The following is a 22,790-nucleotide window of genomic DNA, read 5'->3' on the forward strand; positions in this document are numbered from 1 at the left end:
CATGCACACTGCTACAGAACAGACTGGGAAAGGTAAGTGTAGTCAGTTTTAGAACACTCTACTACTGAACTATGATGCTATCTAATAAAAGAGTAATAAGCAAATTGACCATCACTCCAACACACAAGATGGCTGCCTCCATGTGGTCAAAGATGATTGCCCCCTTGTGGACACAAGTGGTCACCACAAGATGGCCTGCAGGGGAGGGAAGTTGAGGGACACCAGGCCTGCAGGGAGGGCAGTTGGGGGTGACCAGGCCAGCAGGGGAGGGCAGTTAGGCGTGACCAGGCCAGCAGGGGAGAGCAGTAGGGGGGCCAGGACAGCAGGGGAGAGAAGTTAGGGACGATCAGGCCGGCAGGGGAGCAGTTAGACATCAATCAAGCTGGCAGGGGAGTGGTTAGGGGGTAATGAGGCTGGCAGGCAGAAGCAGTTAGAGCAATCAGGCAGGCAGGCAGGAGAGTGGTTAGGAGCCAGCAGTCCTGGATTGTGAGTGGGATGTCTGACTGCCCATTTAGGCTATATCCCACTGGGATTGGGCCTAAGTTGGCAGTCCAACATCCCCCCTAAGGGATCCCAGACGGAGGGGCACAGACGGAGTTTCCCACTGCTCCATGCACGAATTTTGTGCACCATGCCTCTAGTCGTATATAAATCACTTAGTTCTAGCACAAAGGTTAAAGAACAAAAGTATTAAAAATAACTATAGCTACTATTACAGAAGACTGAGAAAAACCAAGCAACACTAAGAGAAATGGAATTACACTGTTTATTATGCCAGCAGGCTCAGAGAAAGAGTTCCAATTCTGAGCAAAACATGAAGGAATTGTTTCCTCTTTATATCTTTCTAGCCCTTTGTCTCCCAAATAAGGGTTTTCCAGTCCTTGCCCCACACGCCCAAACTGTTGCACCCACTGCCACCGCTGCCTCTGCAGCCATGCACGCTACTGCTACCTCTGGAGCCTTATGTGCGTGCCATTGCTGGTGCATCGCCCCCCACCCCAACAGCCGCCCCCGCTGCCTCCTGCCACTGCCGCCTCCACTTTTCACTTTCCCTCCCTCTTCCTTCTATGCTGTCTTCAGTCTTCACTCCTCCCTCCCTCCACATATGCAAATTAACTGCCATATTTGTTGGGTTAATTTGCATACTTGCTCTGGCTGGTGGGCATGGCTGGTGGGTGTAGCAGAGTGATGGTTAATCTGCATATTACTCTATTATTGGGTAGGATAATTACTAGAGGCCCGATGCATGAAAATTTGTGCAAGAGTAGCCCTTCTTCCCCTAGCTGCCGGCACTGGCTTGCCTTCGGCACGTGACACCTGGGACCCAGGACCCAGGACGGCTTCTCTCCAGCCTCAGTTTCATCGGGAAGGACATCTGGAATGACATCCTGAAGAAGTCTGGTCTAATTAGCATATTGCCCTTTTATTATTCTAGATTTATTAATTACTTGTTTGCATTAAAACTATAAATTTATTTTCCCCAACCCTATATAAATATGCTCAAAAATTAACCTATTTTCTGAAAATGACCTTTTCTATGCAAGTAAATGATCTTTGTGAGTTCATTTTAACCACAATGTGCACCCAGATGCCTGAGAGACCCTTTCTAAATACACACACCCAGGTGCCACATAGTGGCTTGTTTGTATTCATGAGATGGACATAAGGCTGAGACATTTTAAGAAGCTTCCCCAACTGATGCCCCTTATTGTTTAAAAACTATTTTATAATTGAAGCTAATTTAATTGTTCAACTCTGTCTCCTTATTATTGATAATGTTCTTTTTTTTAAGATTTTTAAAATTGATTTTTAGAGAGAGAGAAATGGAGAGGGAGAGATAGAAACATCAATGATGAGAGAGAATCATTGATTGGCTGCTTCCTACATGTCCCCTTACCAGGGATTAAGCCCAAAACCCAAAACCTGGGCATGTGCCCTGAACCTGGAATTATATCAGCAACCTCTCGGCGCATAGGAGTACACTCAACCAACTGAGTCACACCGGCCAGGGCATCACTGACCATTTTAAATGGGACCCACTACCTCAGCAGAAATGTAACTTTCCAGCTGTGATGCAAAAACAGTGAAACTAGCTTGCCACCAAAATTGTTCATGAGACTTTGTGTGGGAAGCGGCAACTGCTTCAAATCGCACAAGAACCTTCTACCCATTGGTTACCGCCGGCTTTGGGGTGAGGGTACGTATGCACAGCGTGAGCACGTTTTCCGAAAGGACACATAGGGAGTGTGAAAAGGACTCGTGCATGGGTAGACGACAGGGAGGCCCTTGTGAAATGAGAGCTGTTCCCTCGCTTAGAGCGGGTCCCTCATCTAGGCTTCATCTTTCACCATCGCCGCCTTCTCACTCTGTGCTCCCATCATCCTGAGCTCTCTGCCCTTCAGAGAGCCCGTTCTGGTCTGTCTCGTCTCTGGAACTCACACAGGCTTCTCCCTTCCCCTGAACCACCTGCCCTCCCCCTCCTCCTCCCACCTGCCTTCCACTCAGTGTCATATTTACCTTTGCTACAAACACGCCGAGACTGGGCCCCACATCATGTCCACTGCCGACGCCCCCAGCACAGAGCAGGAACTCAATATATTTACTGACTACATAGATGAATATATTCTTACAAGGGCAGGTCATGCTATGAGGCATGGAGAGGCCGTAGCATTGCTCTCTAATGAGATTGAAGAGAGTGACCAACTTCCAGTTTATTTCTTTATCTGAGGTTTCTCTCAGACAATAAGGAGACAAAGGTCCAAACCCCCATGTTAGGAAACGCCCATGAGAATGTAGGAATTAAGCAAAGAAACACTAGTGTTTACATTTCTCAGTGCAGTGGGATAGTGGCTCATTTGTACTCAGCAAACTGGTTTCCGCTCTGGTTCGGCCCTTTCCCCTTTGGGAGGAGACCTGCTCAGGAGAGAGAGGGATGCCCCTCAGTCCCCCTTACTCGCTGGGAAGCCCTGGGACTCTGCAGGGCACAGCTGCAAGCTCCTGGGCCCCGGGTCCCGTGCGGGTCTGAGGGTAAGTGAGCCCACAACCCTGGGAGCACCCGGGCAGTGCCATCGATCGTCTGTCTTCAGGAACTACCACTTGTCCTCGGTCGACGACCCTGAGGAGGGGTGACTAAGCCTGGTGGCAGAGAACGCTGGGAGAAGTTGAAATAGGCTCTGATTTCTTCCCCAGCGAGAGCCACGGGCTGGAAAATCTCTCCTCGCGGCATCTGATGTTGCCCGGACTGGCGTTTTATAATCAGATCATGGGAATAAAACGGCCTGTAATTGAGCATTATGAAAATGATCGCCAGAGGGAGAACAACTGTCCTCCGCCAATGGGTGTGTCTGACAATTGTTTGGGCTTTGGATGAACTCGGCTTTAGATCTTTGTCCAGGAGTTTGTTTTGTGGGTAGCTCTCCAGGCCCTGACATGGCCTTAAGAAAACAGGATCTTCAAGCCAGAAGAGCAGGCTGCTGAGGCGGTATGGCCGCTCAGCCCTCCAGCGGATTGCCTGCCAGGCCCCCGGAGGAGAGGTTTGCATGTTCCTCTTCAAAGAGGACAGACGCGTCCTGGGTTCGTTTCCCTGGGTTTGTATTTTGACCTCTGCTTTCTATGGAGAGAGCACAGCTTTATAGAACTGTTTAAAATGATGCTTCATTGTTGCCTTATATGTGTGCTGTGGGATCCTTGCTTCATTTATCTGTTTGAGTGGAATTTTCTGTGGAAGGGCTTGAGCCCTCCCGCTGAGACGAGTTCCCAATGGAACTAGCACATGTCACAGTTTGTTGCAATTCTTCGATTTGTCTTCCCTGGGTGAGGCGGGAGCTCCTTTGGAGGGCAGTCACTGTGTCTTGTGGCTCCCCAGGGCCAACTAAATACCTGGCACATGTCGCTTAATATTCAATTAATGGACAGAATCAATACTCCTTTATCAAGCAGCTACGACGTGCTAACCATTTTTCTAGGTGCACGGATAAAACTATTAGATAAGGCAGAGAGGGTCTCACAGAGCACATTTTCTAGTGGGGAAACTGGCCAACGGCAAGTAAACCACAAGTAAATAATATTGTTTTGAGCTGTAATTAGCACTAGGAAGGAAGCCAACAAGGCCCTGAAATGGGAGATAATTGTCCCTATCTTAAGGCATTGCTACGGCTTTGCCCTATTAGTTTTATTTTTTAAGAGCCCTGGGAAAGAATAAAGTGGCCTCAAGTGGAAAGTTATCGTCTCATCCTGAGACTATATACAACTGGGCCCAACAATTCACTGAAGGAGAAATCTCAGCAGTCAATATACGAAAGAAATGCAGAGCTTTATTGTCAGAGAGAGGCAAATTAAAACAGTAAGATACCACTTTACCCCCATCAGATTACAAAATGTAGAGAGTCTGGTAATGTCAGGTGTTGAGTAGGTAGAGAAACAGTAAGCCTCGAGCCCGGCTGTTAGGACTTAGAACTGACCAGCTCTCTGGCATATTCTAACAGTAAGGCTATGTGTACCCTCTGCCCTACTCCTGGTCTGGGTCCCAGAGCAAACCTCCCACAGATCACACGGGGGCCTGTGTGAGAACATCCACAGCTGCATAGTTGTGGTCAAGGGATCCGCACTTGAGAAGGAGAAGGAAAAGACACAGGCCAAGGAATTCCATGCCTCAGACTATGAGCAGAAGTTCATAATTCAAAGACATTTGAAACACATTCATAAAACAACATTAATAATATTCCAGAAAGCCCAGACATCTAAGGGTATATATGAAACACGTCAGAGTGCCTCCATGGCTGTGGAGGATTGGGTGAAAGAGGAGATGAGGATAAGGGGTGGGCTGGGGGATGCAATAAAGTAAGAGCGGTAAAATGAGGATTGTCCTACGTTAGCTCTAAAGCTTCAACTATAAACACAAATCCTCTCAGGGGGAGAATGAAAGGAATTTTGCACCTTGAGAGACACCACTCCGGTAGAAAGTCTCTTTACTCTTTAGCTCTCTGCTCAGTGTGAGTTGCTGGAAGGTGCAGTGGTGCACAGAACAGCCAAGGCAGAGTCCCGTAGCCCAGGTGCTCTGTGGGCGGAGTCCAAGCAAGCTATGTCTACTCCCAGGGAGCAAGTGATGCTTCGAAAGAAGTTAGCATTGGTCAGAAAGGAACTGAATTATATTTAAAGACTTCACTCCTTTAAAGATGATTTGAAAATATTCTCTTTGGAAACTTTGGCATAAATTCAGCTATTTTGTGAAATTCCACATCCTAGGTCCACAGGCCTATCTGAATGATGAAGCATTGCCACCACCTGCTGACACCATATTTAAATTGTAGTTTTAAGTGTCTGAACAATGAATTTCTTTCCCAACATTTTATTACAAAAAAAATAAATAAATAAATAAAAAAATAGAGGCCAAGGGCACGGATTTGTTCACTGGTGGGGTCCCTCGGCCTGGCCTGCGCCCTCTCACAATCTGGGACCCCTCGGGGGATGTTGGACTGCTGTTTCGGCCCGAGCCCTGCAGGCCAGGCAGAGGGCCCCACCAGTGCACGAATCCTATGCATTGAGCATCTTCCCATTTGTGGTCAGTGTGTGTCATAACTACCAGTCGAATGGTGGAACAGTCATGTAGGCTTTTATATACATAGATTATCCAGCAAATTTTAAGAAAATGTAAGTACTCATATACCCACCAGCAGCCAGAGGGAGCACCTTTTTCTAATTACTAAAAGGACACAACAGACACACTCTCACAGTGGCCCTGAGTTTCACAAAGAGCTAACGTACGACAATCCTCATTTTACTGCTCTTTTACTTTATTGCATTTCCCAGCCCCCACCCCTTATCCTTATCTCCTCTTTCACCCAATCCTCCACAGCCATGGAGCCACCCTAACGTGTTTCATATATACCCTTAGATGTCTGGGATATTATTAGTGTTGTTTCATGAATGTGTTTCAAATGTCTTTGAATTATGAACTTCTGCTCATAGGCCCCGAGTGAGGGGGAGTCTTCAGAGAAGGTGGTCGGGGAGGTCCTGGTGCTGAGACACAGCTGACGAGTCCTCAGGACAGAGACACATATCCCCAGCTTGTTTCCGCCTGGGCATGGTTTGCTCTTCTGGTGACAAATGAGCCCGGCTGTCTGGAACAAGAATGCCTCCCCCTACTTTCCCAGGGTCTGCACTTGCCTTCTTGGGAATGAACTTGTGTTGTAGCCTCTCCTGAGGGAAGTGGAGAATGACCCTTGGAACTCCTGTTGCTAATAATCCCAACTGTCCCCATTCATCTCAACTGGGAATGGGAAGATACTGGGCCAGGGGGGAGAACGAAATATTTTGCTGAATAATGAGAGTCATAAGGCCCCGGGCAGACATTACCTACCTGGAAAACACAGAAATCTCTTTCCTGGGTGTTGTAGGGAGGGTCACAGCCAGACGGATATAGCTGCTACCAGAGGAGTAACCGAAGAACCCCCTGCCTAGGCAGCCTAGACATTCCCACAGCCGTGTCCTGAGACTGACAGCTGTGCTATGCTCATTCCTCGTAGCCCAGGAAGCTTATGAAAGTGTGAGAGTGAGGTGACTTTATGATATGAATACCACTGGATCTAGTTTATATTTTAAGTAAATATAAAAGGTTTAAGTAAATTATTTGAAAACTTCAGTACCTACAAAAAATAAATTTCTCATGACACACCTCTCAAGTGAAGTGATAGTCCAGGTTTGAGAAAGACAAAAAAAAATAAACTAAAAAAAAAAAAATATATATATATATATATATATATATATATATATATATATATATATATATATATTTTTTTTTTTTTTTTTTTTTTATTGAAGACCTGATCCCGGGAATCAGGAGGGAGGAACCCAGCTTCTGCCACTCAGCCCTCGCAGCCCAGGGCTGAGCAGGCCATCCAGAGCTAAGTATGTGCAGTCTGAGAACTTGCAGACAGAAGACGATGGAAGGGCCTACCATGAAAATGCACCTTCTACCTTGCTGCTCCAGCGCGGCGTGCTGTCCAGCAGGGCTGGTGGAAGTGCCATCACCTGGAGGCCAGGGCCTCGGGTCACATCTCATTCGTGCTGAATCAGAACCTGTGTTTTGGTAAGATCCTCCCACAGACTCTTAGGTGCTTTGAAATCGTCTCGCTCAAGCATCTCTCCCAATTACTATAAAATCCCCCGTCAGTCAGTCTCCCCTCCCTGCATCAAACATAATAATGCAACATAAAGCAAACAGGCAGCCGAGTGAACTGGCAAACTTCGCAAAAGATGCAGGATGGCACAGAATGAACAGGCGTGATCCGCCCGGGGGGAAGGAAGCCTCGGACCCCTGAACAGGGAAGAGGGGTGACTCCGCAAGCATGGCCACCGAACCTCAAAGACAACATGTGAACATCTGAGACTGAGGACAGGCTCCTGGGGAAAAGGATGAGGCTCACGAACATCTTTGTAAAAATGGCCCACAAACACATACAATTTTGTGGAAAAACTGTGCTTAAACAAACTGTGCTTCTTCCATTCTAAGGAGGAGCACATTGTTTTCATGATAACGTCAGTGAGATGTGAGATAAGTTATTTTCGGGAGTTTTAGTTCCGTTTCTCAAGACAAAGTCTAATCCAAATGTCACTCTTTCTTGTGATTTCAGACCTTGGGTAAGTGGGTTTTCCCAGGGCCAGTTGGTTATATTCCTTTTTCTTTTTGCCTATGCGACTTGGTTTGGGTGCAGATGTCCGGTGTGGGATAATTGACACCAACTTACTCCCCAGCTGGGGGAAGAATCCTTCCTGCTCTCCTGTTTCCTGGGTGGATGCTTCGCACACTGTGCTGCCACAGAAGAGGGACCCGTCTCCTCATCTCCCCTCTCCCCCCCTCCCCGGGGTTAGAGCTGTAGAGGCAGGTATCTGTTCAGTGGTTACCTTGTCAACCATGAGGAAGTTCTCCAGCGTCTCTCCGTTTTCACAGGTGACATCACCAACCTCCCTCACGGCTCCTGGCAGGACCTCTCGCACCTCCTGGGCAATCATTCCTACACACAAAGCACTCCAGCAGGTTGAGTCAGGAAAAGAGCTTTCTGGAGAAAACCCTCCCAGGCCTACATCAGAAAGGCTCACTGACAGCCACAGGCCACAGGGGAAGTCTTGGCAAATAGCTTTTGCTTTGATCTGCAAGCATTTGAAGCAAAGAAGGAATTTTGAGCCATGCACCGCTATAGGATTAAGTGGGTGTGCCGTTTTTGTTCCTTTTCTTTGAGACTCAGGGCCAAATGTTGGAAGGGGTGAGTAAATGCCTTAAAATTTCTCCACATAGAAGCAAGGGTGGGGCATTATCTTGGTTTGGGGGGGGGGGGGTTGTTTGTTTGTTTTGTTTTGTTTTGTTAGTTTGTTTTCCTGCAGAAGGACTTTGCCTCCTAATCTGTTCTTGAGGATTGGGATTGGAGTATAAACACCACTCTGGCCCTTCTCTCACCCAGACCTGTCTGCTGTGCCATTTTCTCTCTCCTTCCCAGGACTGCCCTTGAACAATTGGAGCTGCCATCTGCCCCTCAAACATCATCACATGAGCAAGAGGATGCCAGTGAAAAGAAACAATAAATCTAGTATTGAAAATACTCCACCAGTACCTTAGGGGGTACAGGAATGAGGTGGGTATTGAACAAAGACAACAGGAATTTCTTTAAGCTTTCCTGTCCTAGTAATTATGGGTTTCACAGAGGAAGAATTAGACCAACAGGATATTTTCAAATGCCATAGCACACAACCTCCAGGTAAAGAATTTGGAATTAAGCCCGGCCAGTGTGGCTAAGTGGTTGAGCGTCGACCTATGAGCCCGGAGGTCACAGGTTGACTCCTGGTCAGGTCACGTGTCCTAGTTACAGGCTAGATCCCCAGTAGGGGATGTGCAGGAGGCAGCCAATCAATGATTCACATCATTGAAGTTTCTATCTCTCTTAAATCAATAAAAATATACTTAAAATAATTTGGAATTAAAGTTTTAATGGGAGACAATACAAAGTTAGAAAGGGAACTTGTGTGAGTACCTGTTTGATGGGCAGTGTTTATTCCCATTGCAGAAGCGAACTCGGGTTTGTAGTCATATTCAACAATCCTCATCTGGGCTATTCTTCTCAGCTGTTCATTTGTGTCAACCTGGTGGAATGAAAGAAGAGCAGGCTTCACCCACTGAGATACTTGTTATTCAAATCAATGCCCAGAGTGACGCAGAGAGGTGAGACATGTTGAACATTTGATTGGTTTATCCTGTTGCTCAAATTACTTTAAGAGAAATTTATACTTTTCTCCTTAGAGAAGCCAAAGTTTCAGCTTCCATGTTAGTGACTTCTGTTCACCAATTTGTAAACTGAACCAGTTTTGCTAGTATGTCTGAATTCTAAGACAAAAGCTCCCTCATTCACTGCTCCTGCCTCTTCTTCCCTCTGAGAGGCAAAGCCTCCTTCTGAGAAGGAGGTTGCTCACTTTGGAGAGAAGCAATTGCTAAAGGATGGAGAAGTACCACTGCCAAATGAACACGCTGCGTAAATACCAAACAGGTCAACCCTGTATTTATAAATTGGAAATGCAATGTTTATTTCAAGTAACAACCTTTAAGGTATGAATCTATCCTCTATCATTTGCTTCTAACCATTTTGCTGGAGAAAATTCCTTCAGGGGGCAAATTGAAAATCCAGGTCGCCCACCAGCTGGACCCTCCGGACCCAGACTTCCCTCACGGAGATGGCTCCTCCCCAGACCTGCCTGCCAGTGCCCGTGCTTTCTGAGCTCACTGCTCTTGCAGGTTGTTAAAGGCATTCCCAACAGTCACTGCAAATTCTTCAAAAAAATTGCACTGGGCCCCAGAAAAATGATACTGATATAGACAATGGAGATCATTTTTTCCTAAAGCTAAATGTGTTTAATTCAAAGCATTCCCCTTTGGGGGTTTTTATTTAATGAATTGATGGCATAACAAGACTGTTTTTTATTGACCTTGTTCAACAAGTAAAAATTTGGAGGCCCTATGTGGGTCCCCTAAATTTTCATTTAGAATATAGCTGGATTGTGAAACCATTGGTCTCTTGACAATTAAAATTATACTGTCTCGACATTCATCCATGTGTCAGAGCAACCAAAATGCTTCGTTGTTGCCGCTACTGTTTTAAGAAAACCCTGTCATGACCTCAGCTCCTCTGGACCCACTGTGCCTCCGACCTCATTAAGGTCTCTTCCCTAGTTGGGCTGATGGAGAGCATGTGGCTCCGCACCTAACTAGCTAAATGGACAAGCTTTACTTCAGGTGTTTGTCAGGGAGTGTAATTTTGAGCTCACTGTTGTTCTTAGGAAAAACTTGATTCAATGTGTTCATTCATTGTTTTATTCAATATTTACCAATCATCTTCAACACACCATGTACTACACTAAGTGCTGGGACTTCAAAACTGATTGCCTTCTAACCTGAAACTAATCCAAATAATGTTGAATGTAAACTGTAGTAAAAAAAAAAAAAAAAAAAAAAAAATTAAAAAACTTTTGAGAGTTTGTGGTCCACACAGGAAGGCAGACTCATCAATATTACAACTGGAGGCCTGATGCACGAAATTTGTGCAAGAGCCTTGGCCCCGGCCCCCACCCTCTGCCACCTCTGCCTCGACCCCCTGCCCGCTGTGGCTTTGTCTGGAAGGATGTCCGGAAGGACGTCGGGTCTAATTATCATATTACACTTTTTTTTTAAAACCTACTTTTTTTACATAAGTTCCTAATTTTTTAAAAACATATTTTATTGATTTTTTACAGAGAGGAAGGGAGAGAGAGAGCTAGAAACGTCAATGAGAGAGAAACATTGACCAGTTGCCTCTTGCACGCCCCCTACTGGGAATGTGCCTGCAACCAATGTACATGTCCTTGACCGGAATCGAACCCGGGACCTTTCAGTCCGAAGACCGACGCTCTACCACTGAGCCAAACCGGTTTGGGCCATATTACACTTTTATTATTTTAGATGTGGCCTGCAGGGTGGTGATGGAATTGTGAATGGAGAATCATGGCCACTACAAGCAAGTATCTAAGAATTCTCAGGAGAGCTAAGGAGGGCTTCCTCCAGATGGTGAAGCCCAACCGGGCCCTTGGTTCCTTTCAGTTCTCAGCCGCGTTCTGCTCCTTTCACTTCAGGACCTTCGCTCACAGCATTTTCCATGTCTCCATAGCAACTCCTCCCCTTCCCACCTCCCTCCCCAGCGTACACTCCCTTCACCAGAGGAGCAGTTTTTGACCCTCAAGACGAGGAAGGGTCCTGCTTATGTGCTAATGGCACCTGTCCTTTCCCTTGGTAGCACTAATGGAGTTCTCACCAGACAGCTGGTTGTGGCACCCTTACTATCTGTCTCTCGCTGGGCTGTCCTCCTGAGGGTGAGGACAGATGAGGCCATGGCTTTCTGTTCATCACCAATCACCAGTTTCCAGGTAGTAGGTGCTCAACTAATACCTGTTTAATAAATTAACTTTAAGATAGGAGCTAGTTGTGGGAAAATGTAGATAGGGGCGGGGGGAGGGGGGCGGAGACTAGAAAATGTGACTAAGAAGGGTGCTGGAAGGAAGAACACCATGAGTCAAGTCCCAAGGCAGCAAATCCCCCAGTGATGTCTGCACAGCCGAGGCAGCGTTTTACATGACCATAAAGATAAGGTCAGAGCAGGGAGGGCCTTGCAGACCACGCTGGGAAGGAGTGGTCCCAATCTCACACATCTGTCCCTGGGAGCTCCTTCGTTCACTCAGCAAGTATTTCAGGAGCAGTGGCTATGTGCTAGCTGCCATTCCAGGCCCCGGGAGTTAAATGAGTGTTTCTTATCTGAAGTTCACATTTTGATAAAAGCTCTGTTCCTCAGGGTAAGGCCAACCTCTTGTTCATTTCAGGAACTGCACAGGGCCCAGCAAAGTGTCTGATGTAATCGCCACCCAGAGCTTCCTTGCAGAAAAGAAGGAATGGGAGGATAGAGGTAGTGCGATGGCAGAGCAACCCTAACACTAACAGAATTGAAGATGGGGATCAATCAGGAGCCAGCCTGGCCCGGCCCTGTGCTAGCCAGGCCCTCCCCAGTTCCCCACTCCCCACACCCTCGGGAGTCCCATCCTTGCTTTGCCCACTTTTTATTATCCCCCGAGTTTGTGCAAGAGTCCCCACTGGAGACCACCTTCCCTCAGGCTGCCCAGGCTCTGTAAAGGGGAAAGACCCCAGCTGCTGCCTAAGTTGGGTCCTGGGATGCGTTTTTCCCAGAGACATATTGCTACACATAGCTATCAGGTGTCAGACAGATTTTTGCCCAAAGAAAATGTTGAGGGTTGGCTTAGGGGATCTAAAGACCTATAGCAATGTTTCCCTAAGAAAATGCTCTTCTGGTTTCTGGCTCAGACTTGCTTTCCGAAGCTAAATATAAACTGCCTGGGCTGCATGCTCCCTGGCTGTGCACTGGCTGGGGAGAACCCCGGGGGCCAGGGCTGGGCCCTGTTGGAATCCCGCTCAGGAACCGCACACAGACCAGCACTTCACGCCACACCTTGCCCGTCACGTGTGTTGAGCAAGAAGGTAGAAACTGAATGACAGTGTCTGATTTGATCTTGCCCAAAGCAGTTTTGGAAAGTTTTGACCTCGAATGCAAATGGCCATTACGGTCATGCTGCCGCATGCCCAAGGTTTCTCTGTCGTTAAACCGGGAACCGCACCACGGAGAAGACATCTCAGCCTGTGGGAGGCCAGGGGGTTCGGGGAAAGAGATCTCACTGCAGGGCACTGGCCCCGGCCCTCAGCCAGGACGAGCAGTGGCCTCAGACATGGCTTACCCAGAGCTCAGGAACCCCTGCATTCGCCTGTGGCCTGAGGCGGGACTGCCTGTTTACCTTCCTCCAGCTCTTCACTCGGTTCTCTTTAACCAGCTAACTGCCGGTGCGGTGGAGAGAAAAACATTTTGAGCATTTCATCTTCATTGATTTATTTTCCCCCCTGGCTTTTATTTTTGGGTCTTTTGCTGCCTGTTTCCAGCCTTCACTGCAGAATTTGACAGATGTATCCAACTTTCAACTTCCTCTTTTTCTTTTTTCTTTTTGCATTGACTTTGAAGTTCTTCATGCCCCTTTGATGTTCAGCACACCCTTTCCACCCTAATTTTGTTTGGTTTCCAAGCCTCGCTTGCTTGCCCAGTCTGTAATCACATCAGTAAGCTCAAGGCCACCGTCCAGGTGAGTGAAACTGCTCCTCATACAGCAGCCTCCTTTTCCTGGGGCTTCAGTGTCTCGGGCTTCCATCACATCTGCTCCAGCTTCTCTGTGTCGTGGACTCGCATCCAGGTGAGGCCCAGAGGTCTCCTCCGCCAGACTCTGCAGAGAGTCCCTGTGCTTCACACCTGCAAGCAGCCTACGCTGCCCGGAGTGAGGGGGCCCAGGCCAAGGCAGCAGCCCATGTTCATGTTCCCTGTCTCAGGGCTCGGTAACATGTTTTGCCAGAGCTCATCCAGTTGCCATGCAACCGGAAAGAATGAAGGAAGCATGCCCCCAGTGTGCATGCAACCAGATCAACCCAGGATCCCTTCCCAGCGCATTTGGAAAAACAAAGTCCGGGAGAGGTGAAGATGAAGCCCACGCATGCGTCAGCACCATCACCATCACCAACATTACCACCCCTACTCTCGTCTGTAATAAGTAACCGATTGAACAGACAAGACTTCCAGAAACATGTATTTTGTAACTGTGGGTAGACCTATTAAGAACAAATACATTATTATGAAATCATTTAATAAATAAATGACATATAATTTGCACCTTAAAACAATTTGTTTAAAGCCCATGGGTAAAATGAAGATAAGCATTTCCTGCCAGCTGGCGTGGCTCAGTGGTTGAGCATCGATCCATGAACCTGGAGGTCACGGCTCGATCCCCAGTGTGGGGCATGCAGGAGGCAGCCGAGGATCAATGATTCCCTCTCATCGCTGATGTTTCTATCTCGCTCTTTCCCCACCCCTTCCTCTCTGAAATCAATAAAAAATATATTTAAAAGAAAAAAAAGACAAGCATTTTTTTGTTCACAGAAGAATAAGCAGAGGCATGGAACTTCTCTGGGCCACACTTCCTAGGCCAGTGGGTGCCAGGATCTGGACTAAAAGTCTCGCCTTCCCCCTCTCCCTGCCCCCCCCCCCCCCCCCCGAGACCGGGCTAGGCCCCTCTGGGTCCTGTCATGCCGCTGCCAGCAGGAAGGGGAACAGGAATGTCCCAGTTGGAGCGAGGCTGGGGCAGCATTTCAGTCTGTGGAGAAGGTTCCTGGAAGGGATTTGAGAAGCTCTAGGGAAGTTTGCTATTTTAAGACAATAAATTTTCTTCAAACCAAGGAGCGCCCTTTCAAGACGGTAGGTAACTGAAGTTCCGGGGATGTCCTGGTGGCAGCAGCAGGGGGGACTTTCCCCAACTGTCACCGTCCATTTCCATCTAGATAAGACCTGGCGGGGAATTGTATAGCCAGTTGCAAGGACAAGCGTGCGTTGGTGCGATCTGAGACACAGACAGTTTTCTCTCCCTGAAAGGCAAGGGCACACTATCTGGGGCTGGCATCTGACAACGTCTGTGAGAACTTTCTAGCCCTGGGAGTTCCCATCCGGCTAGTAGGTCACGGCTCTTCCAACAGGAGCCGCACACAGCTCCACAATCGGCACGGACGTCTACAGTTCCAGCCGCCCTCTGGAATCCCCTCGGCCAGGCGGACATTCCTGGGCTGGGTCAGAAAACCCGGCGCAGATTCGCACGGGGAAAGGAATGCAGTCTGGAAGAACGGCCAGCGATTTACAGATTAAAGTCTCCTATTCACTGAAAAAAGAGTGCGGACAGGAGACCTAACAACGCCATGCTGCCAAGGCCTCAAAACGCTTCCAGGAGAAGCAGTGCCCGTGAGAAGGTGGGGACGTGGCTGCGGCAGTGGTGGGGACACGGAATTAAACGGTGGAAGATCTGGAATCAGGAGGAACCTGGCATCTTCATCCTAATCCCTGAGATGGGAGGAGCAGCTGTGATTTCCCCCGAATCAGTGCTTCTCTCAACTGGTGAAAACATATAAGGACTCGGCGGGGCCAGGCAGAGAGGCGCCATTCCCGCCTCACAGATGGAGACACCGAGCTTCCGTGAGGCTAAGGGGTTGTCGGGGTCACGCTGCCGGCTGAGCCCAAAGTGGAGGAGCAGCCTCCTGACTTCTAGGCCTGATTCCCGATTTCCACACGGCGGCTGCCTCTCCACCGAGGCCCGGCTCTTGCACATCCCTGGCTTAGTCTTGCCCTTCCCAGTCCTCCCAGCCCCGGCACAGAGGGCGGAGCAGGAGGTGCTCCCGGCTGCCCTCGGAGAAAGCTGGGGAGTGGGGCAGACCGGCCAGCAGGCCGGTGCCCGGACTCTGGGAGGAGGAACCCGGAGAGTCATGGGCAGGAACTGGCCTGAGACAGTGCTCGGAGGACACACAGGGAGGTGGAGATCTGGAGATGGGAAGGAAAGGGCAGTTGACAATGCGTGGAAGGAAGGGCCGGGGCCTGTGGAACATCTCCCGGAGGCCTGCTGCGTGGGCAGCCAGCGCGACTCTGTCATCGCCCCCTGCTCCTGTCATCCTCCGGGGTAGGACTGCTTTGCAATTCCAGCAGGGATGCCTACCCGCTGCAGCACTCATCGTTGTTAAGCAGCCGCACGGCACAGACGGCATGCAGAGGTGCCCGCTGCGCGGCCTGTCAGAGGCCAGGAGCACCCGGCTCGCCTGACTCAGGTGTCAGAGGTGACCAAGGCCGGCCCTGGCCCCATGCTCACCTCCTGGATGTTCTGCTTGGCCCGGCTGTCAGAGGGATGCATAATTGTCCCCATCACTTTCATGTTGCCACAGACAACCAGGGCTTCATCCGGTGCATCTGTGTTTATTCCCACTCGACCATGACAGACAACAGATTCTGGAACTTGTCCTCGCTGCCATAATGCATCACTGTCATTTTCAAATTGCCCAGGGTTAGAGGCCTGGAAAACATACATAAATATGTTACCATTAAAGTCTCGGTAGCAGGAATAGACGATCAGTTTATTCCTTATAGCAAAGGAAAACAATGTGTCTAAGTCTTTCGTCTGAGACTCATTTGTTGGATGGGACATTTTGACATACCCCTATGGCTGTGGCCCCAGGAGAGCCAGGGGCCCCCTACCTGCTCTGCTCCCCATGAGCAGGAGCTCAGCTGGCCATGGTTTGGAATAACCAGTCTCTATTGCTCGCATCTGGAATTGACGATGTGTCAATTGTACTGAGAGAAAGATGAAGGAAAAAACTGGCAAAGACTGTCTTTTCAAGGATAATAATAATGATCTTAAAACCAGAACATCACATCAGAAAATATTACAAGGTTATTAAAAAATCTCAGATAAATTTAAAAAAAAAAACACCTTGAATTTAGCTAGCCCTTTTATAGTTTTAAAGCGTGTTCATATTTATGATTTCATATGCAATTGGCTAGCTAATGACAATATGAATATATTTAATACATCTCAACTATCCCCTAAACACAAATAATATAGAAGGAAGAATAATAGCTACATTTGTTGTGTAAATCCACACCCCAAGTCTTTTTTTCTTTTTAAATATATTTTATTGATTTTTCTACAGAGAGGAAGGGAGAGGGGTAGAGAATCAGAAACATCAATGAGAGAGAAACACTGATCAGCTGCCTTCCTGCACATGCCCCAGATGGGAATCAAACCTGGGACCTTTCAATCCTCAGGCCGACAATCCATCCACTGAGCCAAACCAGTTAGGGCTCCACACCCCAATTCTATGAGACATGTACCATTATCTTCATTTTACTTATATTGGGACTCTGAGAGGATAAAAAAAATTGCCTGAGGTCTGACAAAGCTAACAAGTTCCAGAGCTGGACTTATACTTCCTTTGATTGCTAAATAATGACTTTAACTCGGCCTTTTTGTGCTGTTGCCCAGAAGCAGTAGCCCTGGATGAATGTGGTCTTCAAAGAAAATCCAAGTGAAATTTTAGACAAAGTTCTGGAGATTTTACTCCTAAATAAAATTCTTCATTGAAGAATTTCCCAATGTATGGCCTCCCCCCTTGCCCAGTTCCCTGCAGCCACTGAATATATTTCCAAACATCTTTAAGTGGAGATCTCTGAATCCATCAAAATCTTCACAACGAAATTTATTTGCTTTGGAAATTATGACCTATCCTTCTAAATCTGACTTTTGTGCCTTTGAGGCACGTTGTCAGAATTTCAGACAAAACAGTAGGGACCCTGATCATCAGCACAAATGCACAGTCTTCACTTTATGCTTTTCTGGCGGTCCATGGGAGACATTGCAAAGTCAGCACTTGAGCATGCGCAGGTTATTTCTGAAGAATACCCGAGAAACCAAAAACAATGGTTTCTTCAAAGATGGGGGCTGGGGTGGAGGGAGATGTGCTGTTCACTACGTGCTTTCAGTCAGATCAGAATGCTTTCACTATATGCACGTGTTACCAACTTAAAAATAAATTATTACAAGAAACCACAAGGTGTAGTGCTTTGTTTGGGTTCAGGTAAAGAACTTTTAGGTATCTTCGACTTCCTGTTTCATCTTACCTGAGTAGCCCCTGACTCAATCGTTGACACTTGAAAGACAATAGCAGTGAAAGAATATAAAGTAGCAACCTTGAAGATGATTTTGTGTGAATTCACTCGGACAAAGAGCTTTTCTCAAAATCCCTAGAGCCCCCTTGGCTGTGAATGGCAAATTGGCTTTGACTCAAATCCTTTTAGAGCAAGCAATCGACTAAATCCAAAGGTATCCCATACAAAATGTTGATGTGTTTTTGCTCTACTCAGAGCATAATGAGCCAGCCACTTCAAGAAAACAGAAAAGAACAGTGATGGGTTTTTGTTTTCTTAATGAGTTTTGGGATAATTATTATCATGTTGGTAACTGTTACTGGACAGCAGATATGGTAGGATTAATTTTTTGGGACTATTACAACAATCTCACTTGGCATTCATTGGATGAAGACTCAAACCCCTAAAATATGTTCAGATTATTTTGGGAAGGGCCAGAGAGAACCATAAATTGAACTGGTGACCTCTTAGTTCATGAGTCAATGCTCAACCACTGAGTCACACCATCCCAACTTACATGTTTTAAATATAGAACCTTAAGGAGGAGTCCTAATCCCTCATGGAAATTATATATATATATATATATATATATATATATATATATATATATATATATATATATATATATATATATATATGGCAAAGTGTCCCCTTGGGAGTTTGACCAGGAAAATGGGAGTTTGATTGCTTGCTATGACATATGCTAACCATTAGGGGGCAGCATGGAACATGGCAGGTGATCAGTGGTGCAGGCAGGGCACAGAGGGAGTGAGGGAAGGTAGAGGCAGGGAGGCAGGGAGGCGGGAACCTGATTGGCCCTGATCAGCCTTGATTGCCAGCCAGGCTGAATTTTGTACACCAGGCCTCTAGTGTTATTATAAAGTCTGTGAACTTGTTTCCTGGCATCCAGAATCTTATTGTGTCAAAGCAAACTATAATGGAATCATAAAAAAGTGTGCTGTAATTATGAAGCTATATTCACATGTGACTTAGTAGTAGATGATTGTATCAAATACCAAAATGAATTAAAGTTTCCAAAATGCTGTCATTATTTATCCCACAGTCTCATATATTTAGGAAAGAACTGAACGTTTAGTCTGTTATGACACAAACTGGCTGTGTGGCCTTGGGACAGTCACTTAACCTCTCTGTACCAGGTTTCTCCTCTGAAGAATAAAGATAATAATGTCTTTAAATTTTTTTTTTTTTAAATCTTCACCCAGAGAGAGAAAGGATGAGAGAGGGAGAGAAGGAGAGAAATACTGATTGGTTGCCTTCCATATGCTCCCTGAGTGGGGATCAAACCTACAACTCAGGCTTATGCCCTGACCAGGAATGAAACCAGCAACCCTTTGGTACAAAGACAACGCTCAACCAACTGAGCCAACAATGTCTTCTTTAGCTACCTCACAGGGTTGTGAACATTGACTGAAATCATGTGTACACAAGCACTGTAAAAATAAGGGTAAAGAGTCTCGAATTTATCCCCAACAATTCCTCTATTCAGCATATAATTGATTAATCAGCTGTCCTCAGCCACAGGCCTGCAGAATTGCATAATTGAGGGCAAGGGAGGAAAATTCCACATACAAAGAATACCATGTAAATGGTGCCCCCTGCAGGTGCTTGGAATAGGAGACAGCAATTCATGGCAATTGGAGGCTTGCTTTAAGGTTGGAATGGAAAGTTGGAATTTCTCTGCTTTACCATTGTTTGGGCTTCTAAAGCCATAGATGAAGAGCGCTTGAGCTGAAGAGAGCAACTCATAAGAAAGCAGTATTTGTATCTTTTGAAAGGGCTGTGGAAAATGGGTCCCAAAATGCTCTCTACTCATGCTACTCCGAGTGTGGTCCCCAGGTCGGGAAGGGAAAGAAATACATATTCTTGGGCATCTCCAACCTATTGAATCAAAAACTTGGGGATGGGGCCCAGGTGTATGCCAGATCTTTGAAAGGCAGACATAAGCAAGCATCCCTCCAGCCAGCTGCACATCAGCGAAGCAGGTTGGACAATGCATTTTAGAAGAAATGTGGAACCGAAGGAAAGTCTCGTCACTCACAGGAGAACCTGCAGGAACTCCACTGGGGAATCCTCCCAGAACAGGCATCTGGGAAATAACTCTGTTCTTTGGAGCAGACCTTACTTTTCAGTAAACTGGTCAATTTACCCTCTGGGGACATAACCTATTTCTAAAGCTGTTTGGATTGACAACCCAGAATGACTGAGTCAGTATAATTTGGGTGTCATCTCACCATTCTCTCTCCAAGGAGAATTCTGACACGTTTGGTTTCCTGGACCCTCCTGGAGGCCCAAACTCTCACCTATTCCAACCCTCTTACAGCTCCCCTTACCTGAATCTCTGCTATTGGGAGGAATGAGTCTTAGGCCCCCAAATGAATCTGAATTTGCTAAATGCAATTCCCAGTTCTCCATTTAATGTGGTCAGGTCTTGTAACATCTTTATCAAATTTTTCTACCCTCATTCTGGCACTCAAATTAACAGAGCCAGGTCACAGCCTAAGAGGGCACAGTTGGCTTTTTTTGTAGAATGCAGGCTGGTCTGCTCTCTACCCAACTTGTGATGCATATGCCTGTATGGAGCCTTCCAGAATCTCTGTTACAGGACGTATGTCCTGTGGGCATTTCTAATACTCACTGATTCAGAAAATACAGACATTTCTGAAATTGTTTTTCTCTTGGTTGGCATAAACTTTACACAAATAGATACAAAAGTCTACATTCATTTTCACTTCTGCATTTTGAGGTTAGAGTGGACAAAAATATCAATAAGATATTTCTATTTTGGGATGAGGGAGGTTTTGTGTTATTACCATGATTCGTCTCATGTTTGTTGGGGTAACCCTTGTTTTATTCAGCACACTTATAGAACAGGTTGTTCTCTTTAACCAAAAATTGTGGCTAGAAGAAAACAATCAAATTTGGAGTGTAATCATATCTTTTCTTCTATTTTGTTCATATTATTTATGGCAGTCGTTTAAAAAATATTTTTATTGATTTCAGAGAGGAAGGGAGAGGCAGAGAGAGATAGAAACATCAATGATGAGAATCATTGATCAGATGCCTCCTACACACCCCCTATTGGCTACTGAGCCTCCTGCAAGCCCCTCCTGCATGCCCCCTGTGCCCTGAGCAGGAGTGGAACCATGACCTCCTGGTTCATAAGTCGATGCTCAACCACTGGGCCACCCAGGCCAGGTTAGTGCAATCATTTTTTTTTTTTAATTCAGTGAATGACATGACACCCATATACTGAGTACATATTTAATGTTTTTTAGTATTCGTACAGAATGTGAATTACAAAAAGTTTTCAACTTTTCAAAGTCATCCTTATGAGTTAACCTATCATATTGCTTTGGATATGAGGAGGCACCAGTTAGCAGGGTTTGGGTAACAGCATGATGGACAGAGGTGTTCCGTCTCGGATTGCTGCCGTGTGGACTTGCGCAGCAGCCAGAAGACAGCTTTACAGGTGCTGCCAGCAGGCAACAGAGGAGTCTCCACTCCAGGTACATTTTTCAAAGTAGGCAACTGACTAGCAGACTGCCAGATTCAAATATGAGCTATATGGCTCAGAGAAGCACTTTCATGATACCTAATCTCTGCTACCTCTCAATTTACTCCTCCCTATGAGAAATCAGAAACAATAAACAACCTGGTTTTCAGACTTTGTTTCAAATCAGATTTGTTATTGCTGCAAAGCAAGCCCAGATACATCAAGTGAGGTGTCGCGGACCACCCTGAAGGCTGCGGAGGGAGCACAGGAATCTCTGTCCTTGGCTCCTGAGCAGGGGGAGGGCCTCACCTGCCTTTCCCGGGAGGAGCCTCACCTGACGCCTCGCCTGGGGCGTACACACAGGTGGGTGCACAGCCCCGCCCTCCCCTTGGAACATCAGAACACATTAGGGTTTTACTTCATTCCCTTCATTACTCCACCTTCACGAAGACTCTGAGATTTAGTTTAAGGATTTCTACTAAAAGGTGGCTTATTATTTTTAATTGACTAAAAGGATTACACAGAGGGCCCTTTGTTTCAGGATAGCTCAAGGGGAGCAAGGAAAGACTCAGTTCCCCAAGTGGGCAGAACTTGTCCCCAGATCTAAGGCGAACAACCAACCGCTATGTGGGCGTGTCCATGGTGAACGTTTTTTCCTGATTGGAGTTCTCATGTCTTCCCTGTGTCACTTCAAAGAGCCATGACAGCACCCCTCCCAGGGCTGCTGGGCCCCTGGCTACTGCTCCCTCATGGCCCTGGCACCCTCGGCAGCGGGCAGCTTGGCCTCACAGCTGCAGCTGCAGCTGCCAGCAGCTTTCTATTCTCCTCGCTGCCAAGACTCTGTCCACAGCTGTGACCGATCAGTCATCCAGCAAACCGTACTGGACCATTCTGAGGCGCTAGGCAGGGGCCAGATGACCCTCGGTCACCCATCACGTTAGGGCATGAAACGCCTTCCTGTCACTTTCTGTGCCCTGTGGGCTTTGGGGTCAGAGAGAACTGGGTTGTTAACGGGCTCCATCATTTATAAGCTGTGTACGCTTCTGGCCCTCTTGTACCTCCATTCTTTTGGGTGCAAATGTTGTAATACAAATGGCCTGGGCCAGTGTGGCTCAGTTGGTTGGAACATCATTCCATACACCAAAAGGATTCAAGTTTGATTCCTGGTCAGGGCACATACACCCAGGTTGCAGGTTCAATCCCTGGTTGGGGTGCATGTGGGAGGCAACCACCCCAATCTCTCTCTCTCTCTCTCTCTCTCTCTCTCTCTCTCTCTCTCTCTCTCTCCCTCCCTCCCTCCCTCCCTCCCTCCCTCCCTCCCTCCCTTCTCTATCTAAGTCAATTATATCAACTTAATCCTTGGGTGAAGATTCACAAAATAAAGAATGTGATACAAATGTAAAACAATATACAATGAGGTCAGATCTAAATAACTTAGCCCAGTGTGGTTTCTCAGCTGCAGCACTCCTGGCCTTTTAGGAGGTCACTCCTTGTTGGGGGGTTGTCCTGTGCATTGTAAAGTGCTGAGCAGCCTCCCCGACTTTTACACATTAGATGCCAGCACCCCTGCCCTGTGATAACCAAGAATGTTTTCGGACATTGCCAAGTGACTCTGGATTGAGAACCGCTATGTAAAAACTGAAATA

The 22,790-nt window shown here is 46.9% G+C and overlaps 1 protein-coding gene across 1 annotated transcript in view; it reads right to left on the reverse strand.

The window, feature by feature from the left end:
• The window catches only part of MYRFL (myelin regulatory factor like), a 103,731-nt gene that overhangs the window by 25,975 nt on the left and 54,966 nt on the right, over positions 1-22,790 (reverse strand). Inside the window, exons 11-13 of the mRNA XM_084878931.1 lie at positions 15,799-15,999; positions 9,024-9,132; positions 7,903-8,012 (exon numbers count right to left, since the gene is read on the reverse strand). Of these exons, the coding sequence (XP_084735057.1) occupies positions 7,903-8,012; positions 9,024-9,132; positions 15,799-15,999 (420 nt within the window). The remainder of the gene's footprint in view (positions 1-7,902; positions 8,013-9,023; positions 9,133-15,798; positions 16,000-22,790) is intronic.

Source organism: Pipistrellus hanaki (assembly GCF_964339955.1).
Source record: "Pipistrellus hanaki genome assembly, chromosome: 3".
Taxonomy (NCBI): Eukaryota; Metazoa; Chordata; class Mammalia; order Chiroptera; family Vespertilionidae; genus Pipistrellus; species Pipistrellus hanaki.